General features: G+C 51.4%; 1 protein-coding gene across 1 annotated transcript in view; it reads left to right on the plus strand.

The window, feature by feature from the left end:
- Positions 1-14,320, plus strand: part of LOC128351018 (maestro heat-like repeat-containing protein family member 7) — a 34,168-nt gene continuing 19,848 nt past the window's right edge. The window contains exons 1-8 of the mRNA XM_053310092.1: positions 1-690; positions 2,095-2,230; positions 5,383-5,498; positions 7,959-8,111; positions 8,372-8,532; positions 9,898-10,027; positions 11,103-11,281; positions 11,536-11,673. Of these exons, the coding sequence (XP_053166067.1) occupies positions 589-690; positions 2,095-2,230; positions 5,383-5,498; positions 7,959-8,111; positions 8,372-8,532; positions 9,898-10,027; positions 11,103-11,281; positions 11,536-11,673 (1,115 nt within the window). The 5' untranslated portion in view covers positions 1-588. The remainder of the gene's footprint in view (positions 691-2,094; positions 2,231-5,382; positions 5,499-7,958; positions 8,112-8,371; positions 8,533-9,897; positions 10,028-11,102; positions 11,282-11,535; positions 11,674-14,320) is intronic.

Here is a 14,320-nt window from a genome sequence, read left to right on the forward strand (position 1 = left end):
CCTAGGACAAAAAAAGGAACCAAGAGGGGAGAAAAATGACACAGCACCAACAAGTCAAAACCAAAGAAAGGTGCTGATTCACAAAGGTGATAAATGATTAATAAATAGTTTATTCAATTTTGCCTGGCATGTTTCCAACGTGGGATGCTCTTCTTTAGAGGCAACTGAAGTAATTGTCATTAATCAACGTATCTTCTGCTTACTTATTTATTCTCATATTTCTCTGGGGATAATACCCAAGGTTGCAGGCAGGAGTCTCTCCCAGCCCTATCTTGGAGACGCTGCCAGGGAGGGAATTTGGAACCTTCTGCAGACACGCATGCAGGTGTTCTTCCCAGAACGGCCCCATCCCCTGAGGAGGATATCTTACAGTGCTCATCATGTAGTCTCCCATTCAAATGCAAACTAGGGCAGACACTGTTTAGCAGATGCAGAAGCAAAAAGACCAGTCCTTGTCTGCCAAAGGTGCTCTGAACTTCTGTGTGCTTGGGGAGGTGGGAGTCCATGCTGTAGGGCCCTACATCTAAATCCCCAGGTCCTCCTCCTCCTCCTCCTCCTCTTCTTCTTCTTGTTCCTCCCTGACAGCTCATGGTTTCCTGGCTGCAGTCCTCCGAGGACGACCAGCGGGAGAGGGCCATCTGGAGCAGCGCTTCCCTGCTCAACTTTGTCGCCACCAAGCTGAAACTGGAGGTGAGTAGCCGTTGGCCTCCAGCCGCCAGCCTCTTGGCCATACCTGCCAGCATGTCCCTGTCTTCCTATTCAGGGGGTTGGGGAAATAGGGACGTGTGGGCACAGGTGTGTTTGTGCATTACCCGAGGAAGAAGGAGGGCCATAGTTCACTGGCACAGCATGTGCTTTGCATACAGTTGGGGTCCCTGGAACATAGGAAGCGGCCTCCTACCGAGTCAGACCATTGGTCCATCCAGCTCAGTATTGTCTACCCAGACAGGCAGCAGCCTCTCCATTTTTTTGTAGGCAGGGGTCTCTCTCAGCCTTATCTGGAGATGCCGGGCAGGGAACTTGGAGGCTTCTTCATGCAGGCCTGCAGATGCACTTCCCAGAGCAGTCCCATCCCCAAGGGGAATATCTTACGGTGCTCACACATGCAGTCTCCCATTCAAATACAAACCAGAGTGGACCCTGCTTAGCAAAGCAGACAATTCCTGCTTGCTACCACCATACCAGATCCTTCAGACCCAAGCAGAAAGAAACTGCCTGTTGTGAGGACCATGCTCTTGTCTCAGCACCCAGCAGTCAAGTGCAGACGGCCCTTGCTGAGGCCTGACCATCTGCATCCTGACTCCTTGTGGCTTTCTCCATCCTTCCTTCGATCCCTGGATCCTGCCTGGTGGGTGTGCCTCTTCTCTGCCTCTTTGCCTTTGGCACACACGCACACACACAGACCCTGGCTTTAGCCATACCACGCACACCCATTAGAGCAGGGCTTCTCAGGCTTGGGTCCCCAGATGTTGCTGGACTACAATTCCCATCACCCCCCATCATCCTACAACCATTGTGGCATGATGGGAGTTTGAGGGACCCCAAACTGAGAACCCCTGCTCTAAACAGTTCAAGAGCAGGATGTGCAGACGATTCCACACACAAATCGCTGTAGCATAGGAACATAGGAAGCTGCCTGATACTGAGTCAGACCCTTGGCCCCTCTAGCTCCATATTGCCTACACTGGCTGGCAGGAGTCTCTCCCAGGAGTCTGCAATCCCAGGATTGCAGGCAGGAGTCTCTCCCAGCCCTGCCTGCAGATGCTTGAACCTGGAACCTTCTGCATGCAAAGCAGATGCTCTTCCACTGAGCTAACGCCCCATCCCCTAAGGGGGATATTTTACAGCGTTCACACGTAGTCACCCATCCAAATGCAAACCAGGGCAGACCCTGCTTAGCAAAGGGGGCAAGTCATGCCCGCTACTACAAGAGCAGCTCTCCCCCGCCGGCCATGCAAAAGCAGTCAGTCTGGATGCACCTTGAAGTTCCTTTGGGCAGGGACCCGCTCCTCCCCTTCAAAAACAGAGTGCGTGTGTCTTTGTCGGCTGGGCACAGCAGCTGCTACTCAATCTTTACCTCTTTTGTCCCATCAGAAAATGTCCAAATTCTCCCGGCTGGGCCATCTGGTGGCAGTCCTGGGGATATGCTGCGGGGACCCCGTCAAGTCCATCAGCTCCAAGGCTGCCAAGAGCGTCCACCTCCTCCTTGCCATCGTCCTGGGCCAAAAGAGTAAGAGTCTCTTCGTTGTGCCCCTGGGCCCGTGTGGGGGACCCAGTCAGGGCAAAATTAGTTTGTGGGATCTCCTGGTGATCAGTCAATATTGTTCCAGCCCTGCCAGCACTGGAAGCCTCTGTTGCTATGCTGGGGCCCCTAGAAGCATGGGGCCCCTGTGACCCCACCGCCTCTTAAGATCATCAAGGGAGGTCTGGTCACAGTTGCCATCAGCTCGGCTCGTGTGGCAATTCAATACTGGGCCTTTTCTTGGGTTGCCCCTGGATTTTGGAAGGCACTTCCTAACAAAATTTGAGCCTACCCATCTCCAGATGTCTTCTGAAGAAACATCTGAAGGCATGCTTGTTTAATCAGGCTTTTAATTTATAGGTTTGAAGTTTTAGGTTTTTAAGAGTTTATATTTAAAATGGTTTTAATTGTGTTAATGTTTTAATGGCTGTGTTTTAGATTGTGAACCACCCAGAGACTTGCATATGGGGCGGCCTGGGACCCTGGACAACCGCTGCCACCCGCTCTCCTCCAGCGCCCCCTCAGGCAGGCTCTGCCTGTGCCATGTGGCAGGATCTGAGTAATAGCATTGATGCTCTTCCTCCCTTTTTCCTTTCCTCGCTTACCCCATTGGGGAAAGTGGTCAGGAACACAACCCTGCGCCAGACTGCCGAGAGGTTCAGATTACACTGCAAAGGCTGCAATTCCGAGGGTGTGGAAATATCCCTCGAAAACAACAACCCTCCCTTCTGCTGTGTTTGTGTGCCTGTTTGCAGCCATGGCTCTCCTGACCTGCCGTGGCTTTGTGGGGAGTGGGGGGAGAAGGAATGCATCTCCCATTGCCCTGGCAATCCGTTTGTGGAGCTGCCTGTTTGGACCCATTCTGAAAGAGCGGCACTGGCTACCATTTTCTTTCCCTTTCCAATTCAAGGTGCTAGTTTTGACCTTTAATGCCGTTAATGGTTTGGGTCCTGGATATCTGAAGGACCCAATTCAAGGAGCTAGTTTTGACCTTTAACGCCCTTAACGGTTTGGATCTTGGATATCTGAAGAACCGCCTGCTCCCAAGGGTTTCCGCCCACTTGACAAGATCACAAAAGGGGCTCTACTTCACATGCCAACAGTGAGAGAGGCTCGGCTGTTCAGCACGTGGGACGGGGCCTTCTCGGTCATGGCCCCCAGGCTTTGGAATGGGCTCCCTGCTGGCATCTGCTCTTCAGCCTCCATCACAGTATTTAGGAAACAAATAGAAACGTGGCTCTTCACCCTGGCTTCTATATGAGAGTACAGTGTACATGCTGCTGCTGCTGTTTGGTGTTTTGTATTGCTGTTTTATATAAGTTTATTTAACTTTTAACTTTTTAATAGACATATATTGTTTTTATATTTATATATAATATCTGTACTTTTTGTTTTTGAATTGTGCATTGTTTTAATTAACCCGCTTTGGGATTATTTTATATTACTGGGCAAGGAGGGTAGGAGAAGGCCCCGGTGCGGACTGAGATAACAGAGACATTGAAAGGCTGAAGTATCAAAGGCTGAGCCCTCTGCAGTTTTGAGCACCACACTGCAAATGGTATCGGCTAAAGAGTGGTCCAGGGTTGGCCAGCCTGAAGCTCCCCAGCATTGCTAGACCACAACTCCCATCATGGGATAAAGGGAGTTGTAGCCTAACAGCTGTTGGAGAACCTCCGGTTGGCCAACCCTGGACTAGAAAGTTTCCTGATAAATGCTCTGCCAGTTGGGTAATGTGAACCATGAAGACAGCAATGGCAAAGAGGGTCTGTCTGTGCTTAGGGGTATGAATGACCCCTTCCCGCTAATTTAAGAGCAGCTAATTTCTGCTGCTCATAAGCAGGAAGTGGGCTGTGGCGGAAGCTGGAAGTGGCCAATGAAAGAAGCGGGAAGTAGAAGTCAACTAGGACAGCGGCAGGAAGGAGGCATCAGCTGGGGCATAAGAAGAAGGCATAAGCAGGAAGTGGCCAGTGGCCGGGGCGGATTCATCTTTTTGCTACCCATAGGCAGCCAAAGATTTGCCACCCCAGGGACAAGAGTAAGGGGGCTGGGGGGGACACCTAATTGTTTACCTTTAAAAATGCCACTGTGTATCCCCTGCTAACTGGGCAAAGAGGCACCTTTTACCATAGTGATTCTCTTTATTTAGCAGGGGGAGAGTAACTGGCCCTCTCCACCCCCAGCACAGGACCTCCAGTGACTGTTGCTGGTGTGTGTCTTATGTTTCTTTTTAGAATGTGAGCCCTTTGGGGACAGGGATCCATCGTATTTATTTATTATTTCTTTGTGTAAACCGCCCTGAACCATTTTTGGAAGGGTGGTATAGAAATCAAATTATTATTAATAATAATTATTAATATTATTTATAATATTAATTATAATATTATTAATAATATTAATTATTAAATAATTAATAATAATAGCAGCGGAGGCTCCACCCGCCTCCTAAACCATCACAGAAGGTGAGGTTGGGCACTGGAGGGTGGTGGCGAAAGAGGTCCTCACTCAAGCCCGACTTACTCGAAAATGACACCGAGCAAGCGATTTCGGGCTTCTGCATGTGCGAAATCGCCCACTCATTTGCAAGTAAGCCGGGCTTGAGTGAGGACCTCTTTCGCCACCACCCTCCAGTGCCCAACCTCACCTCCTGTGATGGTTTAGGAGGTGGGCAGAACCTCCGCCGCTACACAGTGGCATTTTTCAAGGTTGGGGGAAAGGAATTAAGTTTCCCTCCAAGATGCCACTCCCCAAGAATTGCCGCCCAAGGCCGCTGCCTATACTGCCTATGCGGTAATCCGCCATTGCCAGTGGCAGAAGCAGGAAGTGGACATTGACATCGAGTCCCATTTAAAGGCTGGAGAGAGCCAGGCTTGAGAAGATTCCCTTGGAGTCTGGCTGGGTGATTGCAAGCAGAGCCACTGATGGGGAGAAGGAACGCCAGATGTTATCTCCTCCCCTTCCCTCTGTCTGAGGCGGTCTGAGCAAGAGGCTAGAGCCCTGAATCGAGAAGCCAGCACTTCCTCCTTCTACAAATATTGTTATACTACACATACATAGTATATTTCCCTCACAATGAATGTGGGCTGAATGTGTGCTGAATAGTGAAGCAGGGATGTTGTTGTTATTTCCCCCCACATATTCAGTTGCGAGACTGGATGAGAAGAGTGTCCATACTGAAGCCATCAAGCGGAAGCACAAAGAGTTCTTGGAATCTTGGAACCCTTTAGTGTTCCTCAAAAACCCCTCCAGAGTCGCAGAGGTAACTGCACCCCAGGTTGGCTGTAACTCCAGATTAATAGCAAACTGGCAAAAAATGTTCATCGTTACAATAGGTATGATGCATATTGAAACCTCTGAAAAGGGTCTGGCAACGTCAGCTGGTTCCAAATGCTGCAGCTGCTGTTTAGACTGGAATCCTCTTTTATTCCAGCTTCCAGTCTATTTCTGGGCCCAGTTCAAAGCCCCAGTTGCATTTGAACCAAGGCATCCAAAGGACCATTGGTTACGATATGATCCTGCCCACCCATTTCAGACAGCCTTCTTCGATGTCCCACTGCCATCTAAGATGTGGTGGTGATCTTGTTCAAGAGGACCTTCTCTGGACATACTACTACTACTACAAATATTTATATAATGCTTTTCAACAAAAGTCTCCAAAGCGGTTTACAAAGAGAAATAAAAAATGCATAAAGGTTTTGAATTGTTTTATTTATTGTTTTATTTATTTATTTATTCATTCATTTTATAGATGCTTTATTGTATTTTAAAATCTTTGTTCCCGATCATTGATTGATTTTAACTGTTTTGTGATATTTGTGAACTGCCTTGAGCTATTCTGTAAGGCTGGTCTAGAAATCGAACAAATAAATAAATAATAAATAATAATAAATAAGATGGATTATTTATGAGCTGCTCTGGGGTTGCACCCAGCTTTTAGAACTCTCCCCCTGGGAAGAGCAAGCTTCCGTCCTCCCTGGTGACTTTCTGGCATCATCTGAAGGTCTTTTGTCCCATCCGGCATTTGACCCGATGGATTTATGGACGTGTTTTATTTTTATATTCCTGGTTTTTATATTAATGGACCGCCTTCTGTTGCTGCTTTGATGATTGTATTGTGCTATTTTCTTTTTTACCTTTTTAGTATTGTTTTTGTGGTTATTTTTAATTCCTCTTGGACATTGGTAAACAGAAAACTCAGCTAACTAAGCTAAGAGGCACCTTTTAAAAGTGGTAATTTTCTTTATTTAGCAGGGGGAGAACAACTGGCCCTATCCATCCCCAGCACAGCATCCCTCCAGTGGCTCTTGCTGGTGTCTGCCTTATGTTTCTTTTTTAGATTGTGAGCCTTTTGGGGACATGGAGCCATTTTGTTATTTGTTTATATCTATGTGAACTGCTTTGGGAACTTTTGTTGGGAAGCGGTATATAAATATTAGTTGTATTTGTAGTCGTATTCATAAAAGCAGGGTATAAATACATTTAATAAATAAATGTGAAGGGGAGGCAGTTGTTTACCTTGACCTCCATGGCTCCATGAAGGTTGAAGGGTTTATTCACACACACACACACACCCTAAATTTATTTATTTATTTTATTGGATTTCTATACCGCCTGATATAGAAATCTCTAGGTGGTATACAAATTAAGACATAATATAAAATATAAAACATTTAAAATTAATAAAACAGATACAAATCACAGTAGATAAAAACACATTAACGTTTAAAGGACTAAAGGGATTTCCTTTTGCTTTTTTCACTTTTTAAAAAAGATCTGTGCGTAATAAACGTGTGGTATTCTCTCATTTGGCAAGGCTGGATAAAATGTTGTGCAGGCTCTGTCCGGCAGGCACATCACTAGCGGGGAGTGGGCCCGTGTTTGCCCCTCTCCCCAGCGGCCGCTCGTGTGCGCCAGCTATGCCCCCTGCATGTGATGTCACCTGCAGAGGGTGTGGCCAGCATCCAGAAGGGCCAACATGGCCCCCGGGAGTTCATTTCCCAGGCAGCTTCCATGTTGGCTGGGTATTGTCTTCATTCCCATTTGGAGCGAGGGAGAGAACAAAGACAATAACCAGCCAACTACGAAGTCAGCTGGGAATGAGGCCATTCAGAGCTCAAGTGGGGGGCGAGGGGTGAGCCATGCAGTTTCCAGGAGCTGGGCAGCTTGGGTTCTTTGAACCCGCCCAATTATAGCTCCGCCCCTGGAGGTTTTACAGACAGGGCTCCCCACCCCACCCGCCCGAACCCACTCCTGATTGGAGTCTGCCAGTCCACATATTCGCTGGATTTAACTCAACCTCCCTGCGGGCTATCAGGGACCAGGACAGACAGGACTTTGTTTTTCTCCGAAGGGAGGCTACAAATTCTGGCTTAGCCCTTTGAGTTATGTCTGGGGTTAAAAAAATCCTCTATTTCCTGCAGCTTTTGGGGGGGAAACTCTGGGGCTTCTGCTTTCTCCGAAGGTGTTGATGGAGGTGCTGATGGCTATGCAAATGGTCCATCTCATCCCTCGAATTAAAATGCCTCTAATCTGCTGTGAAGCAGATTTGCTCTTCCGATACCCCGAGGCACAGAGCCATGTGTGGAAAACCTCCTGGTGTCCTGGGAGCTAACCTGGGTCCAGTCCTGGTGACTTAACTGAAATCAAGAGAGAAAATGTCTCTGCAGCCCTCTCTGCCCGTGGCAAAGGGCCTTCCTCCCTTCTCTCTCTTGCCTTCCAGGTCTTTGGCGTCTACTTCAGCCCAAGAGAGAAGACGGACTTCATCCTGACCGCTTTGGACGGCCTGACAGAGCAGTGCACGCCCACCTGCTGCACCACCACGGAGGGGCTTCTTGCCAGCATAGCAAGGAACTGTGGCACTGAGATGGAGAAGGTGGGGGGGGGGCCTGAAAGGAAACGGGGGTTTCCCTGTGGGTGGGATTCTGAGGTCTGAACACAGCAGAATTCTACTGAGAATGCAGAAGGCTGGGGTGGAATCCTTCACAAGATGTCACAACACCCTCTCCGACAGGTGGCTGCTGTCTGCGCAGGTCTGCCCATCACCCAGGACTGTAGCGGAAGGCTGCCGCCGCCGCCGCCTCCTTCTCCTCCTCCTCCGCCTCCTCCTTTCTGATCTGTTTCCCCTCCTTCCAGGTGTCGGACATTGTGGACGGGATCTGCAGCCGCCTGGAGCTGATCCAGCGGCCCAGCGCCAGGCGACTGGTGATGAAGCTGGTGGGCTTGCTGGCAGGCAGGTCTGAGCACTTGGATGTTGTGATCTCAAGTCTCCTGGAGCATTCCTTCCCACCAGACAGGTACTGTGTAACCAGAGCCTGGCCAGCAAGGAAACTTGGGGGGTTTCTGGTTTGGGGTATTTAGTGTGAGGGGCCTTGAATTAGGGCTCCTAGAATCAGACTCCAGCACCTTCCTTCCCTTTTGTCCCCAGCGCTCTGTCAAGAGCACCCTCTAGGCCAGGGTTTCTTAACCTTGGGCCCCCAGATGTTGATGGCCTACAATTCCCATCCTCCCCAGGCACAATGGGCATGGCTTCTGCTTTCTCCGAAGGCATTGATGGAGGTGCTGATGGCTATGCAAATGGTCCGTCTCATCCCTTAAATTAAAATGCCTCAAATCTGCTGCGAAACAGATTCGCTCTTCAGATATATGTGAAAAACCTCCGGGCCCTATCAAGCCCTAGCCTCAGAGCTTTGTCCTCATTCCAGGCAACTTGTTTTTAGTGGAAGGAGTACGCCTAAGCACCTGGGCTTTCCCCCTGATTGCCACCTTGGATCTTGACTTTCTTTCTGCAGTGGCTTTTGCTTGGCGATTCTGGGAGCCCTAGTCAACAACATTTGGAAATCCTTGTTAGAGGAAACACTGGACTCAAGTTGGAGAACCCCTGCCTTAGAGGCAGAAATGCCTTCCCCATATCCAGCCAGTGGAGCTCTTACCCCTGGACTTTGGGGCCAAAGTCCAGGGCCTCCACACTCCCTGGGGGCCCCAGTGGCTGTTTGTGCCCCCAAGAACCCATGTGTTAAAAATACTGTGTTTGTCACGGTGTCTGTGTCTTGGGGGGAGGGGGTGTTGATGCTTAACTTGCAGGGGAGGGGCGGTCTCCAGCGGGGGGGTAGGCCTTTAGGTCAGAACACGTTGGGCTGGTTCTCACAAGCAAAATCAGGGCAAGAGGGAGGGCATCCGGCCAGGTCTGCTCCCTGCGCACACTCCCAAGAAACGGTTCTGTGCCGGCAAATATCGGAGGGGGAGGAGCCTGCTAGTTGCAATCTGAGTTGGATGGTGGCAGCCAACCCAGATAGTTTACCCAGCATGCTATTGAGGGTGGAGGGAAACGATGTCCCGTGCCAACCTGCTCAGACCGGGGCTAGCACACAATCTCCTCCTCCCTTCTCCTCCTCCTCCTCCTCCTCCTCCTCCCTTGATGTTTGCTGACACACGGTGGTTTCTCGTGAGCATGCACGGGGCTCGGATCCTGGCTGGACACTCCTCATGCCCATGAGAATGAGAATGCCTTGAGGGACAGCTGCATCCTCATGTGCATCTCCGGGGAGCTCCTCCTGTTCAGGGCCTCTGGAGAGGCATGCCCAAACCGGCAGGGGCTGGGAGGTCTCCCGGCCGCCTGCCCAGCCGCTCTCGGGTCCTTCCTGCCCTTCTTCCTTCTGCAGCAATTCGTCTCAGCTTTGGCGGTACCTTTCTACTGAGGACGTGGTGGAAGAGCAGCTGATGGAGAACCTGCTGGCCAGACTGCAGAACCACCACGGGGCCGAGCAGCAGACCTCCCCCATGTCTGTTGCTGTGAGTCTTCTCCTGCTACGAATATTTAGATACCACTTTTCAACAAAAGTTCTCTAGGTGGTTTACACAGGATAATAGATAGATAGATAGAGTTTGTTTTTTTAGCATGTTTGTATAGCGGCCAAACCTAAGTTGCTGCTCCCCTTTCCTCCACCCTCCTCACCCTCCTCTCCAGTGCCTCTTCCTGACAGAGGAAGACAGGTCCAGGATGGTGTCAGGCTGGCTTCTGCCTTGTACGGCAACTTCCAAGAAGAAAGGGTGCTGAAGGGTCGCAATGTCTGGAGCAAGATGGCAGCATCCTAGAGCAAGGGCTCCCAAGCTTGCATCCCCAGATGTTGTTGGACTACAATTCCCATCATTTCCGGGTACCATGACCTTTGGTGGGAAGTGAAGATGGGAGCTGTAGTCCAAAAACATAGGAAGCTGCCTTCTAATGAGTCAAACCATTCGCCCATCTAGCACTTTACCATCTACACAGACTGGTAGCGGCTTCTCCAAGGCTGCAGGCAGGAGTCTCTCCCAGCCTTATCTGGAGATGCTGCCAGGGAGGGAACTTGGAACCTTCTGCATGCAGGCAGGCAGGCAGGCAGATGCTAACCTTCCCAGAGCGGCCCCATCCCCTAAGGGGAATATTTTACAGTCCTCACACATGTAGTAGTCTCCCATTCAAATTCAAACCAGGGTGGACCCTGCTTGGCAAAAGGGACAATTCATGCCTGCTACTGCAAGACCAGCTCTCCTCCCAACATCTGAGGACCCTTCCTCTAGAACAGCTCTACCTGATGAATGGCCAGCCTGCAGGCAGCACAGGTCTCAATACCGGGGCAAGGTGGGATGGGACAGAGAGGAGCAACTGAAGCTGCCAGGAGCTAGAGGCAGCTGCACCCCGTCTGATGCCCCCACAGCTTGTTAGGACAAGCCGCTACTGCTTAGGGGTTTCCCCCTCCAGTTTCTACTTGTGTCCCCCCGCCCCACCCCAAAACCACCCCCTTCCTCTGTAAAAGGTTCCTGTCCGCAATGGGGAGGCACCTCAATGCATTTTTTTCTGCTCCTCTTTCCTTCCTTCCACCATCAGATCACGCAGGCTCTGTACGAGGTCATTTCTGTGCCGGAATCCAAAGAGGTCATCCACGGACTCTACCCGGAGCTTCTGATGGCTCTGCTGATCGAACTCCATTTCGCCAACCAGGCCGAAACCCTGCCAGAGATGAGCTACCTCCGGAAGCAGTGTGGACGGGGAGAAGGCCTGGCCAGGTAGGTCTCTGTGGGGAAGGCCTGAGGCCAGCCGTGGGTCCCACCATGCCAGGCTAGGGGAAGAGAGACTCTCCTTGAAGAAGCACCATGACTAGGGGGTGGGAGCAGGGGCCGGGGGAGCTCATTGGAAGAGCACTCGCATCATGCAAAAGGTCCCAGGTTCGGTCCCTGGCAGCATCTCCGGGTAGGGCTGGGAAAGACTGGGAATTGCCGTTAAGCGAAGGGAATTAACGAAGCTGTTCCGTTTTTTTTAGCTTTGCTGTGGAGGCCATCAAGCTGCTCCTCATCCGCCTCAGCTGCCGCTACGAGGTCACGTTCATGGAGAAGATGTGGGGCTGGGCGATGCTGCAGAGCTCCAAGGAGGTGCTCCAGGGGGTGACCCTGCTCGCCAGGTGAGCGCGGCCCGCTTGGCTTCCCCTCTGGCACAGCAGAGCCTGGGGGAGGCCAGCAGGCGAGGGGAGAGGATCCAGCCAAGGCCGAGGTGCAGGCAGAGGGGGAGCTTGGGGAGGAGCAACTCCTCGCTTAAATTTCTTGGGTGGGGGAGAAAAAAAGGCACTCTTGAGGGGAAAGAAGGGTGATTGGGTTTGATGGGGGAGTTCAGGAAAATATGAGTGGGGGGACTCCTCGGATGCTTGGGGGGTTGTGGGGGCAGATCTGCCCCCTGGTCACAGCAAGGATGCTATTTTGCAGTTTAAAAATAATCATAATATTGCACTGAGGAAACGGAAACATTATGCTGAAAGAGGTCGATTTCTGCAAAAACAACCCCAATTATATATAGAATTATGTGAAATAATTGTTCTGCTTCAGCCAAGGGGAGAGGCAAGCAGCTATGCACAGCATCCAAGCTCTTCCACTCACTCAGGGATTCCCAACAGGGGATACTTGAAGGGCTCGCAGAGGTTACACAGAGTCCTCCTGCCTCCCTACACTGCAGCTGTGCTGTTTGTTCCTCAGCTTAGGATTGCTGGCTTGAAGCTGATGCATCCTCAGCAGTGGGTCTGTCTCCTGCAGAAGGTGAGGGGAGAGGGTGCTCCTGATTGGCTAGCTGCATGCTGAAGCTCAGCATGCCCCTCCTCTCAGCCTGACAGGCTTCAGAAAGTTAGCACTGAGTGCTCCGGTCGAAATTAAAAGGACAAGTAAATTGTTGCATCGATTTCATTATGAGTAACTTAGTGTGGATGTGAGGCAGGGACTGTCTCATAACTGCGACATTCAAGTGTGTAAGCATATGAGTGTGTGTGTGTGTCTCACACACACACACACACACAATATCTCTATGGGGTACCTTAGCTGAAGGTTTGCCGCAGATGAGATACAATTGGAACCAGCCCCTGCACTAGCCCACCTGAAGCCACGTGCCCCTTCCTCTTGGGATCCTGAACTTCTGTGCCTGATCCCAGAATTTGCAGCACCAATAGAGACCAGGAGCGTAGGCAGCGGGGGTGCCAGTAGAGCTGGGTAGCAGCGGGAGCTGCGTGCCAGGGGGCTTGGTGTGGCTGGGGCCTGCCAGGGCTCTGCAAGAAGCAGGAGCGGGATCCTCTCCCAGGCAGAGCCAGACCAGGGCAGCCCACGTTGCTGTGGAGCCCTCTGGCCCCAGGCCCCAGACAGGAGGAGCGTGTCTCCTCTTAGAAGCACCCCTTGCCAGCTGTGAAGAGGCACGGCCGGCAGAGAGAAGGGCGAGTGGCCGGCAGCAGCCTCCTCTTCTCTCCTTGTGCTTCTCGCAAGCTCGGGCTCATGGTCAGCTTTTGTGGCACTGGCCGGGGCACCGCAGCTCCAAGCCCCCCGGGACGTTCTCAGGAGACTCCTCTGAGTCAGAGGACAAAGGCACATCTGTGTCCGTGGGTCATGATGTGGGTGCTGGCTTAGGTACAGAGGAACAGAGGAAGCTGCCTTCTCCTGAGTCAGACCCTTGGTCCCTCTATCTCAGTATTGTCTACCCAGACCGGCAGCGGCTTCTCCAACGTTGCAGGCAGGAGTCTCTCCCAGCCCTGTCTTAGAGATGCGGCCAGGGAGGGGAACATGAATGTTCTGCATTGAGATTCTCTTCCCAGGGCAGCTCCATCCATCCCCTAAGGGGACTCTCTGACACAGTGCTCACACTTCTAGTCTCCCTTCTGTATGCAACCAGGGTGGGCCCTGCTTAGCAACGGGGACAATTCATGCTTGCTATTACAAGACCAGCTCTCCAGCCATAAAGCTTGAGTTCTCCAGAGTGTGAGGGTCCCAGTGGCATGCGACCACTCGGTGCCTGAATCTTAGTTTATCCCCACCCTGCTTCACCTCCTGGACTCTCTGCCTTCTCCCCCAATTGAGGGGAGTCCTGGATCCAGGGTCACGACAGGTGGGAGTTGTTGTCCAACAGCATCTGGGAATCCAAGGCTGAGAACCCCTGGATGGATGCACAGCCCCCTTCCTACCTATAATGCCATGGTTTGAAATGTGCTGATGCACTGGAAGCAACATGGCCCTGGACGCTGGGCAGAAGCCACATTCAGCAGGAGAGGTGGGCCTGCAGAAGAAGGTCAGGCTGGGGTGGGGCACAGTGGGCAGAGAGTGCCCTCTTCAGGGCAAGAAGAGATGTTAGGATCAAACCCTGTGACTGGCAGGCAAGAGGACACCTGGGGATTGCCCAGGCTTCTCAGAGAGTCCTGGCGAGGGCTGGGATTCAGGTGTTGTTGGACTACAGCTCCCATCATCCCCTGCCACAATAGCCAGGCCACTGTGGGGATGATGGGAGTGGTAGTCCAACCAATGAGGCCCTGGTGGCGCAGTGGTAAAACTGCCGCCCTGTAACCAGAAGGTTACAAGTTCGATCCTGACCAGGGGCTCAAGGTTGACTCAGCCTTCCATCCTTCCGAGGTCGGTAAAATGAGTACCCAGAATGTTGGGGGCAATATGCTAAATCATTGTAAACCGCTTAGAGAGCTCCGGCTATAAAGCGGTATATAAATGTAAGTGCTATTGCTATTGCTATTGCTATCTGGGGACCCAAGGCTGAGAACCGCCAGATTAATGGATTCCGAAGGGAGCGAAGAG

This window comes from Hemicordylus capensis, chromosome 3, assembly GCF_027244095.1.
Source record: "Hemicordylus capensis ecotype Gifberg chromosome 3, rHemCap1.1.pri, whole genome shotgun sequence".
Classification (NCBI taxonomy): Eukaryota; Metazoa; Chordata; class Lepidosauria; order Squamata; family Cordylidae; genus Hemicordylus; species Hemicordylus capensis.